The sequence below is a fragment of the Desmodus rotundus genome, chromosome 8 (assembly GCF_022682495.2).
Source record: "Desmodus rotundus isolate HL8 chromosome 8, HLdesRot8A.1, whole genome shotgun sequence".
Taxonomy (NCBI): Eukaryota; Metazoa; Chordata; class Mammalia; order Chiroptera; family Phyllostomidae; genus Desmodus; species Desmodus rotundus.
In genome coordinates, this window is record NC_071394.1 from 123,536,196 (window position 1) to 123,558,519 (window position 22,324).

At 45.1% G+C, this 22,324-nt stretch overlaps 2 protein-coding genes across 3 annotated transcripts in view; one reads left to right on the top strand and one right to left on the bottom strand.

The window, feature by feature from the left end:
• Positions 1-513: 513 nt before the first annotated feature.
• On the bottom strand, positions 514-6,006 carry EPM2AIP1 (EPM2A interacting protein 1). Its single transcript, XM_024566051.4, has 2 exons — positions 3,234-6,006; positions 514-2,688 (listed from the first exon to the last, which is right to left on the bottom strand). Exon 1 carries the CDS (start codon positions 5,807-5,809, stop codon positions 3,983-3,985), a length of 1,827 nt encoding a protein of 608 aa, XP_024421819.2. The 5' UTR covers positions 5,810-6,006; the 3' UTR covers positions 514-2,688; positions 3,234-3,982.
• Positions 6,007-6,123: 117 nt separating this feature from the next.
• Positions 6,124-22,324, top strand: part of MLH1 (mutL homolog 1) — a 35,652-nt gene continuing 19,451 nt past the window's right edge. Inside the window, exons 1-10 of one of the 2 annotated variants that reach the window (XM_053930215.2) lie at positions 6,124-6,383; positions 8,072-8,162; positions 10,405-10,503; positions 12,624-12,697; positions 14,325-14,397; positions 15,476-15,567; positions 16,954-16,996; positions 17,136-17,224; positions 19,549-19,661; positions 21,897-21,990. In XM_053930215.2, the coding sequence (XP_053786190.1) occupies positions 6,268-6,383; positions 8,072-8,162; positions 10,405-10,503; positions 12,624-12,697; positions 14,325-14,397; positions 15,476-15,567; positions 16,954-16,996; positions 17,136-17,224; positions 19,549-19,661; positions 21,897-21,990 (884 nt within the window). In that variant the 5' untranslated portion in view covers positions 6,124-6,267. The remainder of the gene's footprint in view (positions 6,384-8,071; positions 8,163-10,404; positions 10,504-12,623; positions 12,698-14,324; positions 14,398-15,475; positions 15,568-16,953; positions 16,997-17,135; positions 17,225-19,548; positions 19,662-21,896; positions 21,991-22,324) is intronic. The other variant, XM_053930216.2, reaches the window with a different exon arrangement.

A 22,324-nucleotide genomic window follows, 5' to 3' on the forward strand; every position in this document is an offset into this window, starting at 1 on the left:
TGGTGTGCCATTTTCTCCTAGGGTTGATGCTTACAAAAGGAAAATGGATAGTAACTCTTAAGCAGCATTATCTTTTTCTGATACCGAGTTTAATTTTCTAACTATTTAAGTATTTTTTTTGTCCACTAAATAGTTGTCCAGGACTTTTCATCCAGGTTCCTTTAGAAATTAAAGAAAAAAGAATTAAGACTTCTACATCAAGGAGGTAACGACTTATGACTGCATAGTGGACTTACGTGAGTGTGACTGGGTTTGAATCCTGGCTTTGCTACTTATGTTTACCAGGGCAAACTGCAACCAAAGTTTGTTTCTCCAACAACATTCACATATTTGAGCCACACACCAAGCACTGAGCTACATTCTGCGAATACAATGAGGTCCCTAGTCGCAAAGAACTTCATTTCGTTTCTTCATCTGTAGCATGTGGATGACAATTACCCAGCGAGCAGTCTAAGATAGGAGGCAAAGGACACTGGGGAAGGGCTTCAAAGATCGTAAAACACTACACAAACATTTATTCATCCAAACATTTATTGAAACACCAGGCATTGTGCTAAGCAAGATATAACAGTGAGCAAGTCATTAAGGTCCCTTGCCCTTATAAAGCTTGCAGTCTACCAGTGATTAATAACAAGTAACAATAATGTACGTTAAGTGTATGGTTGGAAAAAACAGATATTTAGAGAGTGCGCAGTTGGGGCACCTAGTCTAGCGGGCATCAATGAAGGCTTCCTGGAGGAAGTGGTATATAAAGTGAGACCTGAAAGATGAACAGAAAAGAAACTGTATCTTATCCTAAGAGCAATGGTGAAAGCAGTGCAGTGATATGACCGGGTATGTCTTTTGGAACAAACTGGCTGCAGTGTGGAAAGGGATCAAAACCAGAGAAAGGGAGGCCAATGAGAAGGCTGTTACTACCATTTAGGCAGACTGATGGCCTGAATTAGAATAATAGCACTGGAGAAAAGAAAAATTTAGACAGTGATCCTAACAGAAGGTTTTTGTGAATGGTAGGATGAATGGAGAGGAAAAAGTCATGGATAATAACTCAGGTTTTGGCTTAGGCAAGGGCAACTGAGTAGTTGGTAGTGGAAGTACCATTTACTAAAAGGGAGAACACGAGAGAAGCAGGTTTAGGGACAAGATCAATGACATGCTACAGTGCTATGAGATAGCAGAATGGACCTAGGTTAGAAATTAGATACATGAATTAGGAAAGGTCTAGAAAGGAGATATAAATTTGTGAGTCATTTGCATACAGGTGGTAACTGAAGCTGTGAAAGGAGATGAGATCAGCTAAGAAGATGACGTAGAATAAGAGCCTAAAACAAAACTTAACTATCCCAAAAACACAGATGTTGAAGGGAAAGAGGTACCTACAAAGAAGACTGAGCGAGCATACCTGGACGTGGCACCTCTCCGGAGCCAAAGCAAACATCTATTTCAAGGAGAGGTCAGCGGTGTCAGAGGGTAAGAATATTCACAAGGACACTGTGAGCTCGGTAGAGCAGTGTGAGTGACAATATGGGAGAACAGAATACACACACATCTTCTAAGGACACTAGTAGGAATGGGAAATATAGGGACATAAGAGTTTTAAAAAAAACAGTACTTATTTTAACTATACTCACTGATACAACGGGACCAGTAACAACTACTTTACAAAAAAACATTTTAAAAAACAAGACTGCCATGCGGTTACAGAACTACATCATACAGAAAACAGTAAAATACACACTTTGCCTTTACAAACAAGACTAGCTTATAGCAAATTCTCTATTATTCTGGGCCAATTTAAAATCCTTGGCTTATATCTCCCATCCCCACCCACTCAATGACTATATGATGCAAACTAATTTTATTGTTACCATAAGCAAAATATATACTAGAAACTCACAAAATGTACAAGACTGCGATACTTGAGGAACCAGGGTCAGAAAGCAGGAGCAGCTTTCAGGTCTTCCGATCACTCTTTCAATAAAGCACTTGCCATGAAAGACAATACCCCAAACTATGGGGAAATTACCGGTAGATTTTTTCTGTGGTTTGGTTAGATTTTCACTGTATTTGTTTCTTCCAAAAATCTAAGTCTACTCCCTGTTAACTAAAATCTCAACTTGACCATCCTTGGTAAGTATCTTGTCATAACTCTTGCTTTTCTGCCCTCAATGAACTGTATACAGCAGAATCAAGCCCTTTATTCTGGTTCAACATCAATTACTGATTTATAAATGCTACTGTGAGCTGCCAGAACATATCAAGGACTTTACTGCACCTTACCAACCAAACTCAGAATGTTGGAATTAGTATTCCCTGTCAAGTACTGTCAGTTTGCCCAACTTGGCCTTCTAATTTTGCTTCTACCGGTAATATTCCCCGTCCCTCAAAATAAAATAATCTACGCTGGGAGGGTCTACTGGCACTTTGAGAGGGACGATTCTTCAGTGTGCCAGGCTAGTCTATGACTTAAATGCCAGCAGACCCCACCCCGCTTCCCCCTACTAAATGTGACAACCAAAAAAATCCCCTGTATGTCCCAACATCCTCTGGAAAGAGGGTTTACTTGCCTCGGGTTGAGAACCAATGACACAGTTTTGGTTCTTGGGTTCTTATGGCACTATTTTGATTGCTTGGGCATCAGTTCCTCCTAAATTCCTGGTTGCATCCTGGTTCCTTGAATTTGCTGGACTAATGACCATAGAACAAGGTGTTACAATAGTTAGGACTTCAGCACATGTTTTCAGACTGTACTTGAGAGGATCTACGAACTGGGCCTCTTTTTAAGTCACTTTATATATTTGGCTATACATTAAGATTTCCTGTTCATGGTTAATATAAATTTCAAAGTTACTGTTTTACCACCAAACAGATGGCTCACTAGAAATATGAAATTGCTACAACCTGAATAAAGCTGCTTCTTGAGTTACATATTTCTACTTGTGCACTGCCTTAAACACAAGATAAGGAGGGCAGTTTCAAATTCTCTAGCAAATCCATTTCAAGCAGCTGACAAAATCTGAGAGTATATCACTATAAAATAGTTTCCTTCAAGCAGGATTTCTTTAAAAAGCGGTAACACCCATGCAGATAGGACAAATAAACTAAAGTATCTCACCCCTCCTGATTCTGGAGTACAAAAATCTTTTTGCCTCGTCCTTTTTGACAGGGCCAAACATTTGTCTACAATAGAAAAAAGCATTACTAATGGGCAGTCATTAAGATTCTATACTTACCATAGTCCTTTAATAGGTGAGCTGGTAAAACACCCAATTGTGAATCATTCAGGGGAAACCTCCAATAATTGGTTAGTCTGATCTCCAAAGTGCAGGAAGCCTTCTAACCAGCAACTTAAAAATAATTCTTGCTCCTACAATTTTACTTCATTATATCCTCTATTAGTAATGTCATTATCACTGGGGTGGATAGAGAGGTAAGAGGGAGGTAACCTGTCAATATTTACCTCAGACTCACACACGTTTTTAAAAAGTTTCAAACATTCTGATAAAGCACCTCCACTGAATGTACGTCCTTCCTTTTCAGAAACTTCGGAATTTGCTATATGAGTTTCTGCAAATTGGCTCGAACATACATTTAAGGAGCTGATAATTTCGGACTATTATGCATCAGAATTTAAACATTTCATTAAAGTAAGGCTAAAATTTCTTCGAAACACCTTAAAAACAGACTTCTAATTCAACTCACATCAGTACTAAACTTCTCTAAAAACAATTACATCATAAAAGCAGAAGACAATGACTTTGCCATTAAGTTTTCAAAGAGGCGTTTGCATGTTTCAGTCCCATGCTGCCTCTTGAGATGAAATAAAAACAGAAAAATCTGTCAGAAGAACCTGAATTGTGATCAATTTGAATGAAAACACTTGGTGTGTTCTCGCGATCCAAATTAGTAAAGCTTGAAAAATCAAATTTTGGCCTTTAGAACTGGATTCCGGTTGCGTGTTTCAACGTCACGGTACCCAGGCTCACGGATTAGGGTCATTTCTGGCTCTCAGAAGAGCGTCCCAGTGTGGCTCCATTTCAGTCGTGGCGATCCTAAACAGGGCGTGGAGATGCTCATCCGTCAGCGGCTGGCTCAAGGTGTGCTGGTTTCGAATCAAATATGAAAAAGCCTTCTCGCAGATTTCGCTGCTGTCAAACAAGGATGCCACCTTACAGGCAACCCCTTTGATAATTGGGTAAGACTCAGCAGACAGTCCAGCGTAGAACTGTCCCAAGTCTTTGTTTCTGTATTCCTCCCACAGTTCGGAACTTGCCTGGAGTTTTGTGAGCTCCACCCTTACTGAAATAGGTGCATATTCAGGCTTAAAGTTAAATGGGTTTGCAAACAGTTCTAAGTCCTTTTTAATGAACTTGAGGTCCTTGAAATGTCTATCAAAGTCTTTTTGAAGGCGACTGATCACCACTTTGTACCGATTAGGATCAAGGATTTTTTCATCGTCTTTAACATGCTGTTTAAGCTCATCCACAACTTCTCTCAAGGCAGCAAAGTGCGTTAGATTTTTCTCCTCAATATGTCTCTGAAGTAAATTCAGCTTAACTTCAAAGTTACAAATATGGTCAAAGGCAGTAGCAGCAAAGACTCTATTGAATCGCAGCAGTTCACTGAGTTCTCGAAGGTGGTCCATAATATCTACCAAGAAGCCGAAGTCGCAAAGCCATTGCTGGTCTGAGAAATGGGCTGTTGTTGCCCCTACGGAAGCCAAGAATGCTTCTATCTCTTTCCTTAACGAAAACAGCAGTTTTAAGGTTTTCCCTCTTCTAAGCCAATTGTTCAGACACCGTCCATTAACCCTTTCGCCATGCTCTGATTCAGATGAAGTTAGTAAAGCCTGAAACTCGGGTCGTCTAATGCCTCTTGTTTTAATCAAAAGTATCCATTCAGATACGGTATTTATAACCTGACTCACGTCTACATCGTAGGAGCTCAACAGCTCCAAGTGAAGAAATCCCGAATAATGGATGACATTCCAACAGTTGGGGCTTACAGCCTTCTCTCTCATGTATGACACCAGTCCCGAGTTCTCACCAATCATCCTCAGAGTGTGGGTCGTGGTTAGTCCAACCATTCGCTGCAAGCTAAGCCCTGCTGTCTGCAGGGCCTCAAGGATTGCCGCCATGAGAGCACCGACACTGAAGTGATGAGTTAGGTTGATTATGGTCAGAAGCTCTTCTTGCACCTCCAAGTCCTGGTCCACGCCGCGGACAAAGACCAGGAGGTAGTTCTCATAGGCCACAAAAGCCTGGTCGTCCAACGCCAGGGAATAGGCTTTAAAGTCCTTGGCTCGGTTAAAAAGCTGACTGCGTAGATTCTCGTTAATGTTCAGGACCCTCTGCCGGATGGTGTCTGGAGATAAATCGATGCCACCCAAAACGCCTACGTGATCCGGCAGTACATCTTTCAGCACCACCTCCATTAACTGGTACACGAAGTCCCCTTCACCCCAGCCGCGACCCTTCAGGGCCAAGAGGCGGGCGATCCCGAGGCCTGCACGAGCAGCCCGCTCCTCGGGGGTGGGCGGGATGATCTCGGGCACGTCCCCCTGCCGCAGACGCTCCACCAGGGCCGCGCGCTCGCCCTCCTCCACATACCGCTGGTAGTATTGGTGCTCGGCCTCGTAGTGGCGCCTGACGTCGCGTTCGCAGGTGGATACGACGAGATGGGCACAGACCAGGCACAGGGCCCCTTCGCCCTCCGGAGGCTCCACCACCAAATAACGCTGGGTCCATTCGGGCCGGAATCCCCGAGTCTCCTCGAATTCCATTTTGCTCCTCTTAGGTGTCATCCACATTTTGGCGGCGGCCAAAAGAGCTGGGCAGAGGTCCCGGTGGCTGCAAGAAGAGAGGCGGAGCAGGAGCAAGCGCCAAACGCCACCTAAGCTCTGCGCCAGATCACCCCAGCAGCGCCACACCAACCTCCCGCTAGGCCACCTACGTTCCTATTGGCTGGAACGGCGGACCGTGATCTCTATCGCGCAGGCGCAAATCCTCCTAGCTAGGGGGCTGTGGCGGCTTTGGGGGAAAAACGTAGAGACCTAGGAACCCACGGGCCTACGAAACTTGACTGGCATTCAAACTGCCCAATCAATAGCTCCCTGGCTCGGAAGCGGTGCTGCCGCTTGGAAGGGGTAGCGGACGAGCTGGCGTAAACAGAGTTAAGGCAATGATGTAAGCACGAAGCTCTGTAGTGATTGGCTGACGGCAGGGCCGGCGAGCATCTCGACGTGACCTGGGATCCTCTGGCGCCAAAATGTCGCTCGCCGCGGGCGTAATTCGGAGACTGGACGAGACAGTGGTGAACCGCATCGCGGCAGGGGAAGTTATCCAGCGGCCGGCTAATGCCATCAAGGAGATGATTGAGAACTGGTACGGAGGTACCTGGGCTTCCTCACAAGCTACGACTTAACGGGCCGCTCCTCAGATGGCGCGGACACGCCTCCCTGACCTGAGCGGAGGCGTGTATAGCGCATGCCTACAGCAGCGGAGGTCTTGGGGGTCGTGTCTTCCCGCTTCCCCGACGCTATCGCGAGACTTTTTTTTTGGCTTGGTGGAGGCGCAATTAGAAGGCTTTGCAGTATTATGTTAATGGTGCCATTAACTAAAGGAAATACTTTTAAAATTATATGTGCAGAAGGTGCAGCTTTTAAAATTATAGAAATTTTCGGTGGGAAAAAAAGTCTCCTTTTCTCCATCAGTTGCATAGTTATTCCAAAAATCATGCACATTCAAGAGTAGGATTCATTTTGAGTTTTATTCTAAATAAATTGAGATTTTAGGACAGGTCGATGGACTTTATGTTTAACTTGGGGTTTTCCTGTTGCTAAATCACTGATCCCACATAATGTTTCTTACCCTTTACTTTTATGGGGGGCACTTCGAAGACACCTGATTTTATAGGGTATTGTATGGATTTTGAACTTTGGAAATGTCAGACAATGTGGAGGGAAGAGGTTAAAAACGTGGAAAGAAAGGCGGGTGTAAATTGTCAACCTCAAAAAAGGCATGCTCACAACGCACCTAAACATTACACCAGATCCTTTGTGTTAGTCAACTTGATGTTAATAAAATCCACACCTTAAAAGGAAAAAAAAAAAACAGTGAAGAACGTTTGTAAAGGGATTTATTGTGAAAACAAACTATCCAGCATAACGGGACGGGAGGAACAGTGCGAGGGAAAGGACTGCTAAGGGGAAGGCAGAGAATTAGAAAGTAGAAAATGGAAGGAACAGGGAACCTAGGAACGGTTTCTCCTTCTGACTTGACTGACAGTTTATACAGGCTGGCTTTTGTTTCTAAACTGTGAGAATTAACTGATTATGATTAATCCTATCAGCAGAGATTTTGTATGGATCCAGTTACGCACTTTTTAATATATAAGTCAAGATGGCTAACCAGCTTCAACTCAGGGGGTCTTCTGAGAAAGGCCTTTAATATTTAAGTAGCTTTTTGGCTTAGTTCTAAATAAAGAATTTTCTGTGTCTGTAACTTCTCTTTCTCATACAGCACCAGCCTGAATTTGTTTTCTCTAGCAGGTGCTCTGTGCTCATAGGCCACTTTTTGAAGGTACAAAAGATGTCTTAGCTTCTTAAAGAACTGTGTGCATTGCCCTTTTTTCTTTCCCCCAACATAAATATATTTTTTAAAGAAAAGGGAAGAGTAAGAGAAAACGTTTAGAATTTTTAATGACGTTTTATTAGTCATTTAGGAACTTGAGGCTGAATCAAGTTTGAGTAACGGATGGTAGACCTGGAGAAGAAGGTAAAAAACAGCATGTGCTAAAAGGACCTACTTCTAACTTCACTTTCTTTCCTAGAGGAGCAGAAATAGTGGGGAACATTCTGTCCTTTGGAAATGATGGTTGGCCCTCCCTGCCCCTCTCTTCCCTTTCTCTAAACTGATAATAATATAGATACAGAGCCTGTAAGACAAAGGAAAAACATTAGACAGGCAGTCTTATATTCATCTGGAATTTGTACTTCTTCCTTGGCTCATGTTAAAATTTGTGCATTAGGGTCATCACAGACTGAGGTTTTTTTTTCTGTTTGATTTGCCAGTTTAGATGCAAAATCCACAAGTATTCAAGTGGTTGTAAAAGAGGGAGGCCTGAAGCTGATTCAGATCCAAGACAACGGCACGGGGATCAGGGTAAGTTAAACCTCAGAGGAGCAGGATAAGTTAAACCTCAGTTTGAGTGCTTTGTGTGATACATCTGCGGGAAGTGGCAGAACCTTTCCCTGTTCCGGAAACTGGGCCTTCGTGGATGGGATTGTTTGACTGAAAAATTCAACACCACCAGTAATTGTTGGTTTGGTTTTTTTTTTTTTAAGATTTTACTTACTTATTTTTAAAGAGGGGGAAGGGAAGGAGAAAGAGAGGTACAGAAGCGTCAATGCGAGGTTGCCCCTCAAGTGCCCTTTACTGGGGGCCTGGCCTGCACCGCAGGCATGTACCCTGACTGGGAATCGAACCAGCAACCCTTTGGTTCCCAGGCCTGCGCTCAATCCACTGAGTTACACCAGCCAGGACTAGTAATTGTTTATTGAGTTTCTATTCTATACTGGGCACTGTGGAGGGGAATAAGGAAGACAAGGAGTGAGTCATGAGGCCATTTAAAGTATGAATGTTCTGGGCAAAGGGAACAATACATGCAAAAACCATGAAATCGAAGCATGCCTGACGTGTTTAAGGCTCAGCTAGGAGGCCAGTGTGTCTAGAACAGGAGATGAGATCTGAAAGATAAGCAGACTGATCATGTCGAACCCTGTGGGCCATTACTCTGAATAAGGTGGGATGCTATCAGAGGGTTATGAGCAAATAGGTTTAGTGAGTTTTATAAGAACCCTTTGTCTACAATGTAGAAAATAGACTGTAGTGGGGTAGAGCAGAAGCAGTGAGGAGGCTCCTGTAACAGTCCGGGGGAGGGGTGATGGTGCCTTGGACCAGTTTGGTCGAAGTAGAGATGTAAAAAGCAGTGAGGTTCTGGGTTGATATGCAGATAAAGCTCTCAGAATTTGCTGCGGCAGAGTGTGACAGAAAGAGGAGGTAAAAACGATGGCAAGGCTTTGGCCTGTGCAAATAGAAAAAAGTCACCGTTCACTGATGGGAAAGACTACGGACAAAGCGGGTCTACAGGAAGATCAGAGAATCACTTGGCGGCATGATAAACTCAAGACGTCATTTAGTTGGATACCTATGCGCGTCTGCAGTGCAGGCAGAGGTTTGAGCTGGAGATAAAAGTCTGGTGTGTTGCAGTTTGACGGCATTAAAAGCCATGAGACTCACATGAAAAGGTGCTCAACATCACTAATTAGGGAAGTGCAAAGAAAACCGCAGTGAGACAAGACGTGACACGCATTAGGGGTAGGGTGGCATAAATAAATGAAGGGAGGGAGGGAGGAAGAATATTGGCAAGGATGCAGAGAAATTGGAACCCCTGTGCATTGTTTGTGGGAAAGTAAAATAGTGCAGCCCCTGTGGAAAATGGTATAATGAGTCTTCAAAGAATTAAACAGAATTACCATGTGATTCAGTGGTTCCCCTTCAGGGTGTCCACCCTAAAGAATTGAAAGCAGGGTCTTGAAGAGATTTGTACACCCATGTTCATAGCAACATACTCACAACGGCCAAAGGTTGAAAGCAACCCACGTGTTGAATAAATGAATGAACAAAATATGATGTACACTTATGATGAAATACTGTTCAGCCTTAAAAAGGAGTAAACTTTTGACAGGTACTACAACATACTCGAGCCTCGAAGACATTATGTTAAGTGAAATAAGCCGGTCCCAAAAGGGAGAATATTGTACGATTCCTCTTATATGATGTTCTTGGGGTAGTTAAACTTACAGAGACAGAAGGTAGGACAGTGGTTACGAGGGGCCTGGATAATCGAGAAACTACCCATTTGTCTGATGTTTGGGAATGTGGGTGCCAGTGATGGTGGCACAACCGTGGGAATGCATTTTATGGCACAGAACTATACACTTGAAACGGTAAATTCTGCTCTGTATGTTTTACTGCTACTGAATGTATCTGTAAAATGTATCTAGATTTTTAATAAGGAGGTTTTCTAATAATTTTTATACAGTCCATGAGACTGGATGAGATTATCGAGAGTGTGTGTCAGTAGGGAAGCGGTCCAAGGGTGGCGTCCCGGGTCACCCCACTGCCAGGGAAGGTGAGGCAGAGCCAGCAAACGAGACAGTGAGGCGAGTGAGAAGGAAGGAGCACCAGGGCAGCGTGGTCCTCCAGGTGCCGAGCGAGGAAGTTACTGCCGATTCCTAAGAGAATCTCTTCTTGGATTCATTCCAGAAAAGCAAGATTAAAAAAGATTTGGAAAAAAATGAGTAACATAATTGGGTTTGGTTTTTTTTTTGGTGTCTTCTAGAAAGAAGACCTGGATATTGTGTGTGAGAGGTTCACTACAAGCAAACTGCAGTGTTTTGAGGATTTGGCTAACATTTCTACCTACGGCTTTCGGGGTGAGGTAAGCGAAGCGTGACATAAATGTGTGGAATGTCCTTCTGTGATGACACTTCTGCCATTTGTCAGCTTGTTTCACAACAGATAAATGAGATACAATATTCAGAAAATAATGATACTGAGATTGGGAAACTGCCGGATAAAAGAACCTGTAGATTATGGACACACCCAATCTCATCTGATCTTGGAAGCTAAGCAGGGCTGGGCCTGGTTAGCACTTAGATGGAAGAACGTGTAGATTACAAGAGATTTAAGAACCTTATGAACCAGCTCTGAAGTATAGCTCTTACTTGGATTCTGATTGGAGACAGAGATATTTGAGCACAGATTGACAGTATTAAGAAATTACTGTTAATTTTCTTGGTGTAAAAATAGTATCATGGGGTATTTTTTAGTCCTTTTCCTTTAAAATATATACTGAAATATATGTGGATAAAATTATATATGTAGCAGAGGAACATATGATACAGGAATTAGATAAAAGTATTTTAAAGACTCAAATAGTGTCTTGTTTTTTATGACTACATTCTGTGGCTATTTTTTCATTCACTATGTATATAGACCTAGATAAATTGTAATGGCTACATACTATTCTAATACACGTGTGTACTGTAGTCTATTCAGATGGTTTCTTTTTTAATGTTTCTGCCCTTTGCCACCTTTTCCTGTCTAATGCTGTGGTGAATATTGATGTACATACACAGTGTTTTGTTCAGTTATTTCCTTAGGGTCTATTTCTAGAAATAGCATTAGTTAAGTAAAAATATGTATACTTTTCAAACAGTTTGTATTACATTACTGTTGCTTCTGAAAAAAATGGCCACGAGCTTGGTGGCTTCAAACAACACACCTGTCATCTTACAGTTTGGAGGTCAGAAGACACGGTGTCCCTTGGTCTCAGTACAGGTTTTGGCGGGGCTGTGCTCCTTGCTGGAGGTGCTGGGGCTCCAGAGAAGCTGTCGCGGAGCAGTTGTTTGAGGGGAATGAGAATGGAGGTCAGGGAGGGGAATCACTTCTCATTTAGGCCTTTCTGTAATTTTTTAGTTTTTTATCACGTGCATGTATTGCTTTCATTTAATTGTTTAAAAGGCAGCCATGGCCCAATCACTGTAATTTAGATGAACCAGTGTGGTCTCAAGCACTCTGGCTCACAGTGAGCCCCAAATTGTTGTAGGGAGGGGCAATACCAGGGCACTTACCCTGAGGCCCCCCAATTTTAATCAGGCTTCAGCATACTGGCTTGGCAACTTCCTGGGTCAGTTCCAAGCTCTCCTGGAGCCTTCGCCTAGCTACAGGGTATCTTTGGGGTTCTTTCACTGTAATTAAAGAAGAAAATGGATTGAGGGATTTCTGCGTGCACCCTGGTTCTCGGCACTTTGTAAGTATTGACTCTCATTCTTGACAACTCAGCAGAGTGAGTTCTCTTATTATCCTGTTTTGCATAGGAGGAAACTGACACTGAGAAATTAAGAAGCATGGTGGGCACGCAGCTAGGAAGTGGCAGGCTGGGGAGCTGAACCCTGCAAATTTGACTCCAGAACCTGCGCTGCTCTCTGCTGGGTCCAGTGCCAATACAAAGGCCCCCGAAACAGTGGACCATCTGCCAGTGACACTCTCTCTTCCTGGCGTTATGTAGTATTGTGGTATTGTGTATATTCAATATCCTTCCTTCCACTGGTCTCAGAATCATTTACATTTTTAATGATGAAAACTAGTTCCATTACATACACCAGGGGAATCCAGTTAGGATGCCGGTAATCTAGATAAGTTTTTAAATTGTTGGAAGACAAATCATTGAGAATATTTAACATGCCTGTAACTCCACATCTAAGCAGAATTGCTATTAATACATTGATTCTTTGGTGTGTTTCCTTTTGGACTTTCTAATATATTTTTCCCTTGTTTTTATAACTGTGCTACCAATTCAATTTGATATCCTCCTTTATTTTTAAAACACGTTTTCAAAGGGAGTGAACAAACTGCTCGTTGTTGCCATTTGTTAATGGGACGAGGCGGTTCCCATTAACAGAAGGGAAGAGGCGATGGGGATAACCTTTCCCTTAGTGCTGTGAGGGGTTGACTCAGCAGGGAGTTTCTCTCATTCCATTTCCTTCTCTCCCTTAGGCTTTGGCCAGCATAAGCCATGTGGCTCACGTTACTATTACAACCAAAACAGCTGATGGAAAGTGCGCGTACAGGTACATTCATCCAGAAATGTGCTTTATGTCTGCATCTCAGAGTAACCCTATCTAAACACCAACGTTACCTTTTTTGCCCACGATCTCAGATAAATTTCTCACCTCCCTTTGGATGAGTTGATAATCCACAGGGATAGTTATTAGGTAATAATCTCATTTAGTGGATTCTTAAAAGATAAGATGTGACGTATTACAAGTGTCCAGCAAGCTGTCTGTTACTCAGAGATCTTGTAAGCGGCAGGGCGTCACCGCGAGCTGACTGCGGGACTGCCTCCTGGGCGTGCCTGTGCAGGCTTGCCTTCCCAGCGGGGCGCCGACCGACTGTTGTGTTGGCACAGTTTTCGGAGGCTGACGCACGGCCTGAGAATAGAACAGAAATAGGATTCGAGGAATCCAAATGACATCTTTGTTTTTATAGGCACTGGCCACTCACTAGTGGGCAGCTGTGCCCGTTTCTCAGTCCCTTGAGCAGACAAATGTGTGAAGTAATGGAAAGTGGAGCATTTCGGGGTCCCCAGGACTGATGCTGGAAGAGTTTGACTCCTTGTGAACTATAACCACCCTAGGATCTGGGTGGGCTGATATGATTAGAATCCCTTCTCACAAACTGGGGAGACAATTCCCATTTCCTCACTTCTGGGACCATGTCTTGCCCTTGCTCGGGCCTCTGTTGGCTCCCCTTCCAGGGTGGGATGAAATCTAGAGTTGTAGTCATAGTGGGCACACCCTCCTCATGTGCTCTTGGCCTACCTCTCAGCCTCTTTCCTCTGCACGTCCCCAGCTGTGATGTTTTCTAAAGCCTCTGTGCTTTTGTTTATATTTTTCTCTTCCTGGATGACCTTCCCTGGCCTCTCCACCTGAAACTTATTCCTCCCTAGAGCCCAGATGATTTGTCACCTCTTCTGTGACACCTTCACCTACCCCCACTCTCACCCTAGGCTGAATGTTCCCTTCTCTAGATCACAGCCGGTTGTTCTACTGTCTCTCTACTTCAAGAGCTTTCTGAGGCCTTTCTTCGTTACTGGGGCCTCTGCCAGCCTGATACGTGGTAGCCCCTCAAATGATTGCAGAATTATTGAAAAAAACTTCCTGTCATCTTAGACACTGGCAAAACTATTCTTTTGTAGCTCAAAACTTAAGAACTAAGGTCCTGGCCAGGTTGCTCAGTTGGTTGGAGCATCATCCTTTATACCTAAAGGTTGCAGGTTTGATTCCTGGTCCAGACGCACACCAAGGTTGTGGGTTCGGTTCCCGGTGAAGAAGCACAGGGGAGGCAACCAATTAATGTCTCTGTCTGTCTGTCTCTCTCTCTCTCTCCCCCCCTCCCTTCCTCCTCCCTCCCTCTTTGTTCCTCTCCATCTCCCTCTCAAATCAATAAACATATTCTTGGGTGAGAATTTTTTTTAAAACTCAAGAACTAAAAAGCAACATTTGCTAGAAGAACAGGGATAAATATTGGAATGGTTATGGAAGTGGTGGAAAAGTGAAGAGGGAAATGGTAATTAAGGCAATATATAACATGGCTATATTTTAACGTATCATTGGTATAAATTTCTTTTTTGTCCTTTGGATAAGTATCTATTCTGTTTCTATTGGATATTTATAATCTCCCGTATTTTCTGATTAGAGCGAGTTACTCCGATGGGAAGCTGAAAGCGCCCCCTAAACCATGCGCAGGCAATCAGGGGACCCAGATCACGGTGAGAGTTGGACACGGGCGGGTACATTGTTGAAAACGAGCTTTGTATAGCTACTGAGATAAAGTTGTCCCTGAACTTTCACAGTAGCAGTAAAACGGATTTCTTGCTAGTTTATAGAACCCCCGCGAGATCATCCTCTATGTAGGAGCAATGCTTCCTGGCTTTGGGGCATGGCAGCCTGTCCATCCCCATCTTTTTTAAGGAGCTGGGAGCTCCCTTTTATTGGGATGGTAGAAATCAGGAGCAGGGTGGTTGGCATGGAGAGAACCTTAAGCATGGCTCCAGAAGGTATGGGAAGTCAGAGTCCCAGCCTTGCCACTCGTGGTGGTGTGTCCAGACTCGAGTCGTTTAACGTCCCTTAACCTCACTTGTCTCATCTGTCAAGTGGAGTAAAGAATACCGGCCCCTCCAAGGCGGTGTCAGTGGTTTGAGTGTGTCATCAGGAGAAGTCCATTACACTGCCTTATTGCCATGGTGCCACATTTGGTCTCTTCCCATCCTGTGATCCCACAAAGCATCCCACTGTCGTGCATCCCCCCTCGCCACCGCCTGCCCCAGCCAGAGCACATCTCCCTGAAGACGCTAACCCCCGGGCCTGGCGAGGCAGGCAGGAGGCAGAAATGAGTGTGTGCTTCGAAGTTCATGTTAGGAGCGATCCAGTACCAGGTGACCTCGGTGGGATTTTCAAGAACCTCAGATGATCTCAGAAATGTAATTATTCTTAGTTTGAAAATGTTCGAATGCCATGTGATAGTGTGATTGTAAGTTTATGTTGGCCCCACCAAATTTTGTGCTAGGCTGGGCAAGACTGTACTTTCTCTGTCTTTGTAGTCCCAGGAGCTAGCCCCCAGTACCTGTTTGAGAAACTAGTGAACGAATGTGGGAGGCAGGAAAAATATGCCTGATTTCCTTTGTTAAGGCTACGCTCTCTCTTAACCCCTCCCCAAATCAGTGCTTAGAAAGCGGCTCTCGGTAACTAGAGTTGGATTCTCTGACTTAACGCCCAGCTTTAGGTGGACTGCTTGGGTCTTTATTTCCATGTCTGTGAATTTACAAGAAAACTCAATTTTCTATTCAGGTGGAGGACCTTTTTTACAACATATCGACAAGGAGGAAAGCGTTAAAAAATCCAAGTGAGGAGTATGGGAAAATTTTGGAGGTTGTTGGCAGGTACGGTTCAAACTCTGGGCGTGGGTCTCAGACCTCTCACCGCAGGGACAGGTTCCAGGGCTTGTGAGCTGAACGCAGTTGCTGAGCTAGAAGGCGGCAGGCTAGCCTGCCTACTGTTTCTCACCAAGGTTTAGTCACTACTTCTGGCTTTTCTCTCATGTCCCCTGGAGAGAGTGGTTGGTGTCTCATCAGTAAAGGTTCTTTAGTGATGAGCAAAACAAACTGTAGCTAACTAGCGCCCAAAATAACTTTATTGGAAGTCTAGGAGTGACTCACCAAGGGATAAGAAGGTGGACCGCTGCCCCTTGGACAGGAGCCAGGGCAGCTTCGGCCACGCAGTGCAGTGACCCTGTTCAGCTGTTCTCGTTCGTTTCTTGACTCTGCTCCAGAGCCTCCTGGGAGAGTGCATCTGATGGGCATAGTTTGGGCCCCCGTCTGGTGCCCACATGCCCACGTCTGTGGGGAGAAGATTGCTTGATTGGCAGTTTACCTAAGGACATACCGAGTGGAATGGGGAAGAGGGAGTCCCCCAGAGGAAGACTGGGGGCTGTGAGCAGGAGGTGAAGGGACTTGGGGCAGGTGAAAACAACATTACGAGAGACTTAGCCTGCTGGTACAGCGGCTCCAGCATGGGCTCTCTGAGCCTGCGCATCCTTGACTTGTAACAGTTAGGTTCACTATTTTGCAGTATTTCTGAAAAACCAAACGTGAATAAGACATTTGCCCTTAATAAAGTGGAACAGACTAGACATTAAGTTTTTTTTTGCTTTTCCCTGGAATTGTATAAATCAGTGTCAGAATATTAATTTTATCTCCTGGAAATAAAGGAGCTCTAGTGGGTTATTTTGGTTCCAGGTGTAGTGAAGTGAATTATTAGTTGTCACTGAATGAGCGCACTTTGCTAGACACAACCCTTCCGTTCATGGGGCCCCTGCGGGGAGGAGTAATAAGTAATGGCCAGCTGAGGAGGGGCTGGGAGACACCGACCCGGGGCCTCAGGTCGGGGAAGACGCGGGTGAGGAGCCGGGGCATCGAGGGGCTCTGGGTGAGAGGAAAAGAGTGTGGGGTTTGTTAAAGCTAGTTCTCGACGTGTTGTCGAGGCAGTGCAGACCTTTGGAGTCTGTGAAAGTAGAACTATAAGCGAGGGGGATATCGTACTGAGAGAGGGCCTTGCATCTGGTCAGCGACCTCTAAATGCAGAGTGGAACCCTGCATTTTGTTTGCCTCAGCCACATTTAGCATTGATGTGTCCGTGAAGTCTCTGCTGGCTTATTTCCCTGTGGGGGACATATGCTAAGTGAAGATGTTTTCTTTTGTATCTATCTTTGTTTACATCACTTGGCTGCTCTTCGGCTTACTGTTGCATTTTGTTTCTCTCTTTGCCAGATACTCAGTACACAATGCAGGCGTTGGCTTCTCAGTTAAAAAAGTAAGTTCTTGATTCATAGAGGATGGTCATGTATTGTAAAAGAAAAGAGGATTTTTATAGTTTGCCCGTAGAGATAAGGTTACGATGTTTCAATCACAACCATGAGACAGTGAGTTGTATCCTCTGTCCTGTTTATCAGCAAGGTGAGACAGTAGCTGACGTCAGAACGCTGCCCAATGCCACGACCGTGGACAATATTCGCTCCATCTTTGGAAACGCTGTTAGCCGGTATGTTGAGAACTTAAATTTTTTAAAAATCTTAGGCATTTCATCCCATTATTTTGGGTAAGATAGCACCTACCTTAACTTTAATCAAATATGCAGGTGGTTTTCATGCTTCCGATTTGTTAATACATTGTTGTATGTAACCAACACGTGGGTGCATGTTCTCTCTTAGGCGGCCTGGGTGTATAAACCAGTGTGTTCTTTCCAGGCCTCTGTCTTCAAACATTTATGTTATAGTAGGATTCTTCTGTCCTCCAGTGCTCCCTGTTTTCCTTGTCTTTCCATTATCGCCCCTTCAGGATTTCATTTATTGTCATTCAGTATTTATGAATTGCCTCCCATATTCCAGGCTGTGTGCCAGAGTTCAGGATGTAAAGATGAACACAGTGTCTCCTGCCCTTAAAGACGTCCCTCTCTGGTGGCAGGCAGATTTGTCAGTGTCACCAGTCTTCCTGTTGAGAAAGCCTAGGTGGGGTAACTGCTTGCATTACAGATTCCTATGGCAGGCCCCTCTGCCACCGTCCCCACCACCACCAAAGCCACCGTGCCTGGCACACATTCTTAGCTAAACCTCAGGACTTGAAAAAGCCGCACATGCCTACGACAGTATCTGAGCGGAAGCGTACTAACATCCTTCTATACATGTGCTGGGCATGCGCCAGGCGCTGGGAATCCATGCGTGAGTGAGACAGCCCCTGAACTTACTTTCTCAGATGATCTTAAAAGCAGCAGCAGTGGGCACAGACCCCAGTTGTTACTCCCAAGACAAATTATTTACGTTAGAGCAAACAAGTTTCTAACTAGGAAACGGTCCATCTGCTTTTAATTACCTTTTTTCTTACTAATTAAGTGGTAATGAATTAACTTTTAAAATTGTGCTCCCAGAGCTAAGAGAGAGCTCTAGTGTACTTTGTAAGTGAAAGTATACTTTTTACTGAAACTTTTAAGAGCATCTCAACCAAATTTTAAGACTCAGAATCAGTTGTCAGCGATTAGAAGTCCCTCCTGGAGCGGCAGTTCCCCCAGTGTGTTTCCAGAACACCGGCCTCCCGAGACACTTGGGGAGGAAGGGTTTGCTGGTTCCCTGTGTGCGGGAAACACTGGCCGCTGTGCTCAGGGACGCAGGGCGCCGTTACTGCTACTGCACGGAAAGCTTCCGCTCCGTTCTGCCAGCGCTTGGTGGCGAGCGCCTGCTGTGTGCCGGGTGCCGTGCTGTATGGTGGAGCCACGTGGGAGGCACTAAAGCAGAAGGGGTACCTGCCCTCAGAGGACCCACATTCTGGTGGGAAAGACACATGAAGTAATTACCCATATTTTGCCATGTATAATGCACACTTTTTTGCCCAGATTTTTAGGAGGATAAGGATGCGCATTATACATGGGTAGTACTGATTCCTTACCTATGTAAATGTTTTTAATTCTTTTATTCTTTTGCATTAAAAGCGTAACTCTAGAAAGCAATAACGTTATCCTTATGCAAAATAATACCCTGGAATATGGTAATCAGTTGTGTTTCTAAATGTAAATAAATAAATGATTAAGTTAAAAATTAAAACCAAAGTTTTTTTTCCTAAAAGTTTGGACTAAAAATACGGATGCGCATTCTCCATGGCAAAACACGGTATGCCGTTCATTAGTACTTGTGCTAGATGCTACAAAGGAGGGGTAGAAGGCACTACGGGAGAACCTCCTGGGGCCACGGAGTCAGAGAAGGCTCTTTGAGGAAGTAACAACCCCCCCCACCCCCACCCCCACCCCGCCCCAGATGTGAGGGATAAGAAGGAGTTAGCTAGCTGTCAGCAGGAACTTCCTGCAAAGGGACCAGAACTCAGGAAGATACCTCCTCCCCCACAGGCAGAAATGAGTGTGGCCTGTATGAGGACTTCTTTTCACCTATTAACCTCACCTCCTCCAAAACACACTCTGGGGAACACCACGCTGGAGCCCCGCTGTGGAGCTCCATTATGGTGCAGTACTTGGTACTATAAGGGATTCAGCAGAGATGAGTTTCTTGGCAATCTCATCTTTGGGATGTAGTTACTAAGATACATAAAGGCTTCGGCTGAATAAGGTTTCGGAGCCTGGACGTTACGTCCCAGCAGTTAGTGCAGTGCTTGGCATATAGCGTAGGTGGCTGGGTAGGTGGGTGGGCGGACAGACAGGCTGATGCAAGGGCCCAGAGGACCTCACCGAACCGACTCACTGGGGTCTTCATTTAACGGAATTAATTTATGGAAAGGAGCCCTGATTTTTCCAATTCTGATTCTTCATAATATTTGGATTATCTGGTATTTTCAAAAGCCTCAACCTTTTTCTTTTCCAACCAGAGAACTGATAGAAGTTGGGTGTGAGGATAAAACGCTCTCCTTCAAAATGAAAGGCTACATATCCAATGCGAACTACTCAGTGAAGAAGTGCATCTTCTTACTCTTCATTAACCGTAAGTGCCAAAGAACCAAGTGGGGAAATCTGTCCACAGGGGATGTTATGGAGCCGTGGAGAAGCTCCTGATCTGCAGGCTTGATGACTCACGGGAACACCTTGTGCTGAAATGTGGTTTGATTAGGAAGCATTTATAATTAAGTTCTGGTCGAAGTCTGCTCAGCCCTCTGAGATGTGCTCATCGCTGGCTGACTGTCGCCCCCAAGAGGGAGCTCCAGAGAGGACATGGCAGGCGCCTGCGAGCCTGCGCCCCTTTGTCACCTGCTGGCCTCTGAGCCTTTCCAAGCAGGCCGTGGGCAGGTCTTTGTTCTCGCCTTAGGTCAAGGTCCACTGTTCGAAATTGCACAGCAGGACGCAGGGAGAGGGATACTTTGGGTGTAGGCAGTGTTATTAAAGTAAAGAAATTGAATGCTGAGCTCCTTGAGATTTTCCCTTTTAAAGAAGGAGAACTATTTGTAATAAAAAGAACAGTACTAAAAATCAGGGAGAAAATTAACCAAGTAAATCTGGAGATTTTCAGATGTCTTTCCAGTCCTCGTCTCTCTGTTGGCGTAGTGTTTATATGATTGCTGCCTGTTAAGCAGATATTATTGTGCTTTCTGCTGCTTTTTCTTTAGTTGCGTATCACACGGTTTTGAGAGGCAGTGACAGGACAATGACAAGTAATCCCAAACATGGTCTCATTCAGATGTTACTCAGTTTCCACCCAGAAACAAGACACATCTTTCCATTTGTTCATTTCTTATCATTTTTATTCCATAGGTCCTTTACCTTTGTTGTTTAAAACAATTCATAATTATTTTCTAATTTTTTGTTTTGTTTGTTTACTCTTGGAAATGGCATAGTCCCCACTTCCAGTATACATATTTGACAGCAGTTCAAAGCAATGTAGACACAGTAAGGAGAGAGCCAGTATTTTATAGCCACATTCTGTTATACCGATCTTCATCTGTTTTGTTGGGAAGGACATAAACCTGGTATATAACAAAGCTTGGTTTGACCAGGGCTCAGAAAACGTTTTTCGCTTGCTTTTCCCTAACCACGAAGAATAACTGCTTTGTAGCGTATGTTGGCCACAGAACAGACAGGCAGCAATCGTCGTAAGTGCCTCCTGAGTACATTGCGTCCATGCACCCGGTGGGGCTGTTTACCGCACAGGTGCTGGCTAACACGAGCTCATCTGGTCTTGACGCCACGTTCCCAGGAGCAAAGGGGTCAGGCTCTAAGCGTGCCACTCGGCCATCTACACACGGTGCAGGCTCATCGGGTGGCAGGGACACAGAACACTCATTTGGCACGTCTCAAGCTCGGAAACCTCAGCAGAGGGGCTCTAGCTGTCCCTTGGTCCGGCGCCCACACCTGGCCCAGCCCTGTGTGGTCAGGACACGTGTTCTGCAGTACAGTGACGGCATTGACGGGGCAGTGGATGCAGTGAGCACTCACAGATTATAGCTTCCTCCCTGATAAAATCACGGCCACTCTTCCCACGGGAAATGAAAAGATGTGACGTCTCCTTGGCTACGCTGACACAGGACAACGCATCATCAGCAGGTCATCCGTCTGGGGAGAAAGGAAAGCTGTGTTTTCTGAACACAGATCTTTTTCTGATTTTAATCTTACCTCTCTTCAGCTTTTATTGTTTCTACGCCCCTCTACCTTGCCTCATTTCCTAAATTACCTCAACATACAGTCAGGTATTTCTGTTGCCAGAAACGCCTGGAAAACTCATCCCTACCCTTCATTACTCAGTTTGGGTGCCCTCCTGCCCCCTTGTCTGACCATCTGGCACCAACACCTCTCTCGCAGCACTTACCACTCGGGGTGGGGATCAGTTTATTCCCCAGCATATGGTCTCCCAGCACATGGCGCACGTGATAGGCAGCCATCATGTGTTTGCAGAAGGAAAGGTCTGAGCCAAAGTCAGGCTGCCCACTGCCCAGCAAGGGCCAAGGTAGTCCACGTGGCTGACGGGGGGGAAGGGGAGTGGCAGGGAGGCAGAATTTGCTGCCCTATCACATCCTGCGAATCGGGCAAGAGGAGAGAGCCACGAGCCCTTAGTGAGATGCGGGGAAGTAGCCCCAGGTAAAGGGGGCTCTTCCTTTCTGGGAGTCCAATGTGGGAGTCCCTCCAGAGGCATTCTTCCTGAGGTGACTTCATGGCGTGTATGGCTGTCCACCTGTCACCCCACCCGTCAGGACAGCTTTTAGCTGGTTCCTTCCCCTTTGTGTTTTAGATCGTCTGGTGGAGTCGACTGCCTTAAGAAAAGCCATCGAAACGGTGTATGCAGCCTATCTGCCCAAAAACACACACCCGTTCCTGTACCTCAGGTAACGTAGCACCAAACTCCTCCCCCGAGACTCACGAGAAACCCTCTGTCAGGCCATCCTCTTTGAAAGAGACGGGCTTGCTGATAGCCCGCTGGGAGTGAATCCCATACCCAGCTAGGGAAGGGTGGCCTTCCCTTCTCACGGGTGAAGGGCACAGGTTTCTTTCGTTTGCTCGCTCACGTGGCAGACTCTCACTGAGAGCCTCCCACGTCCCAGGCACTGTTTTGGTAAAACAAAGATGAATTACCAGGCAGAAATTGCCCCAAACCTTGCAGGGAAACCCCTTCCGCCTCCTGGGCCCTCCAGCACTGTCTGCTGAGGGCGGTTCACGTGG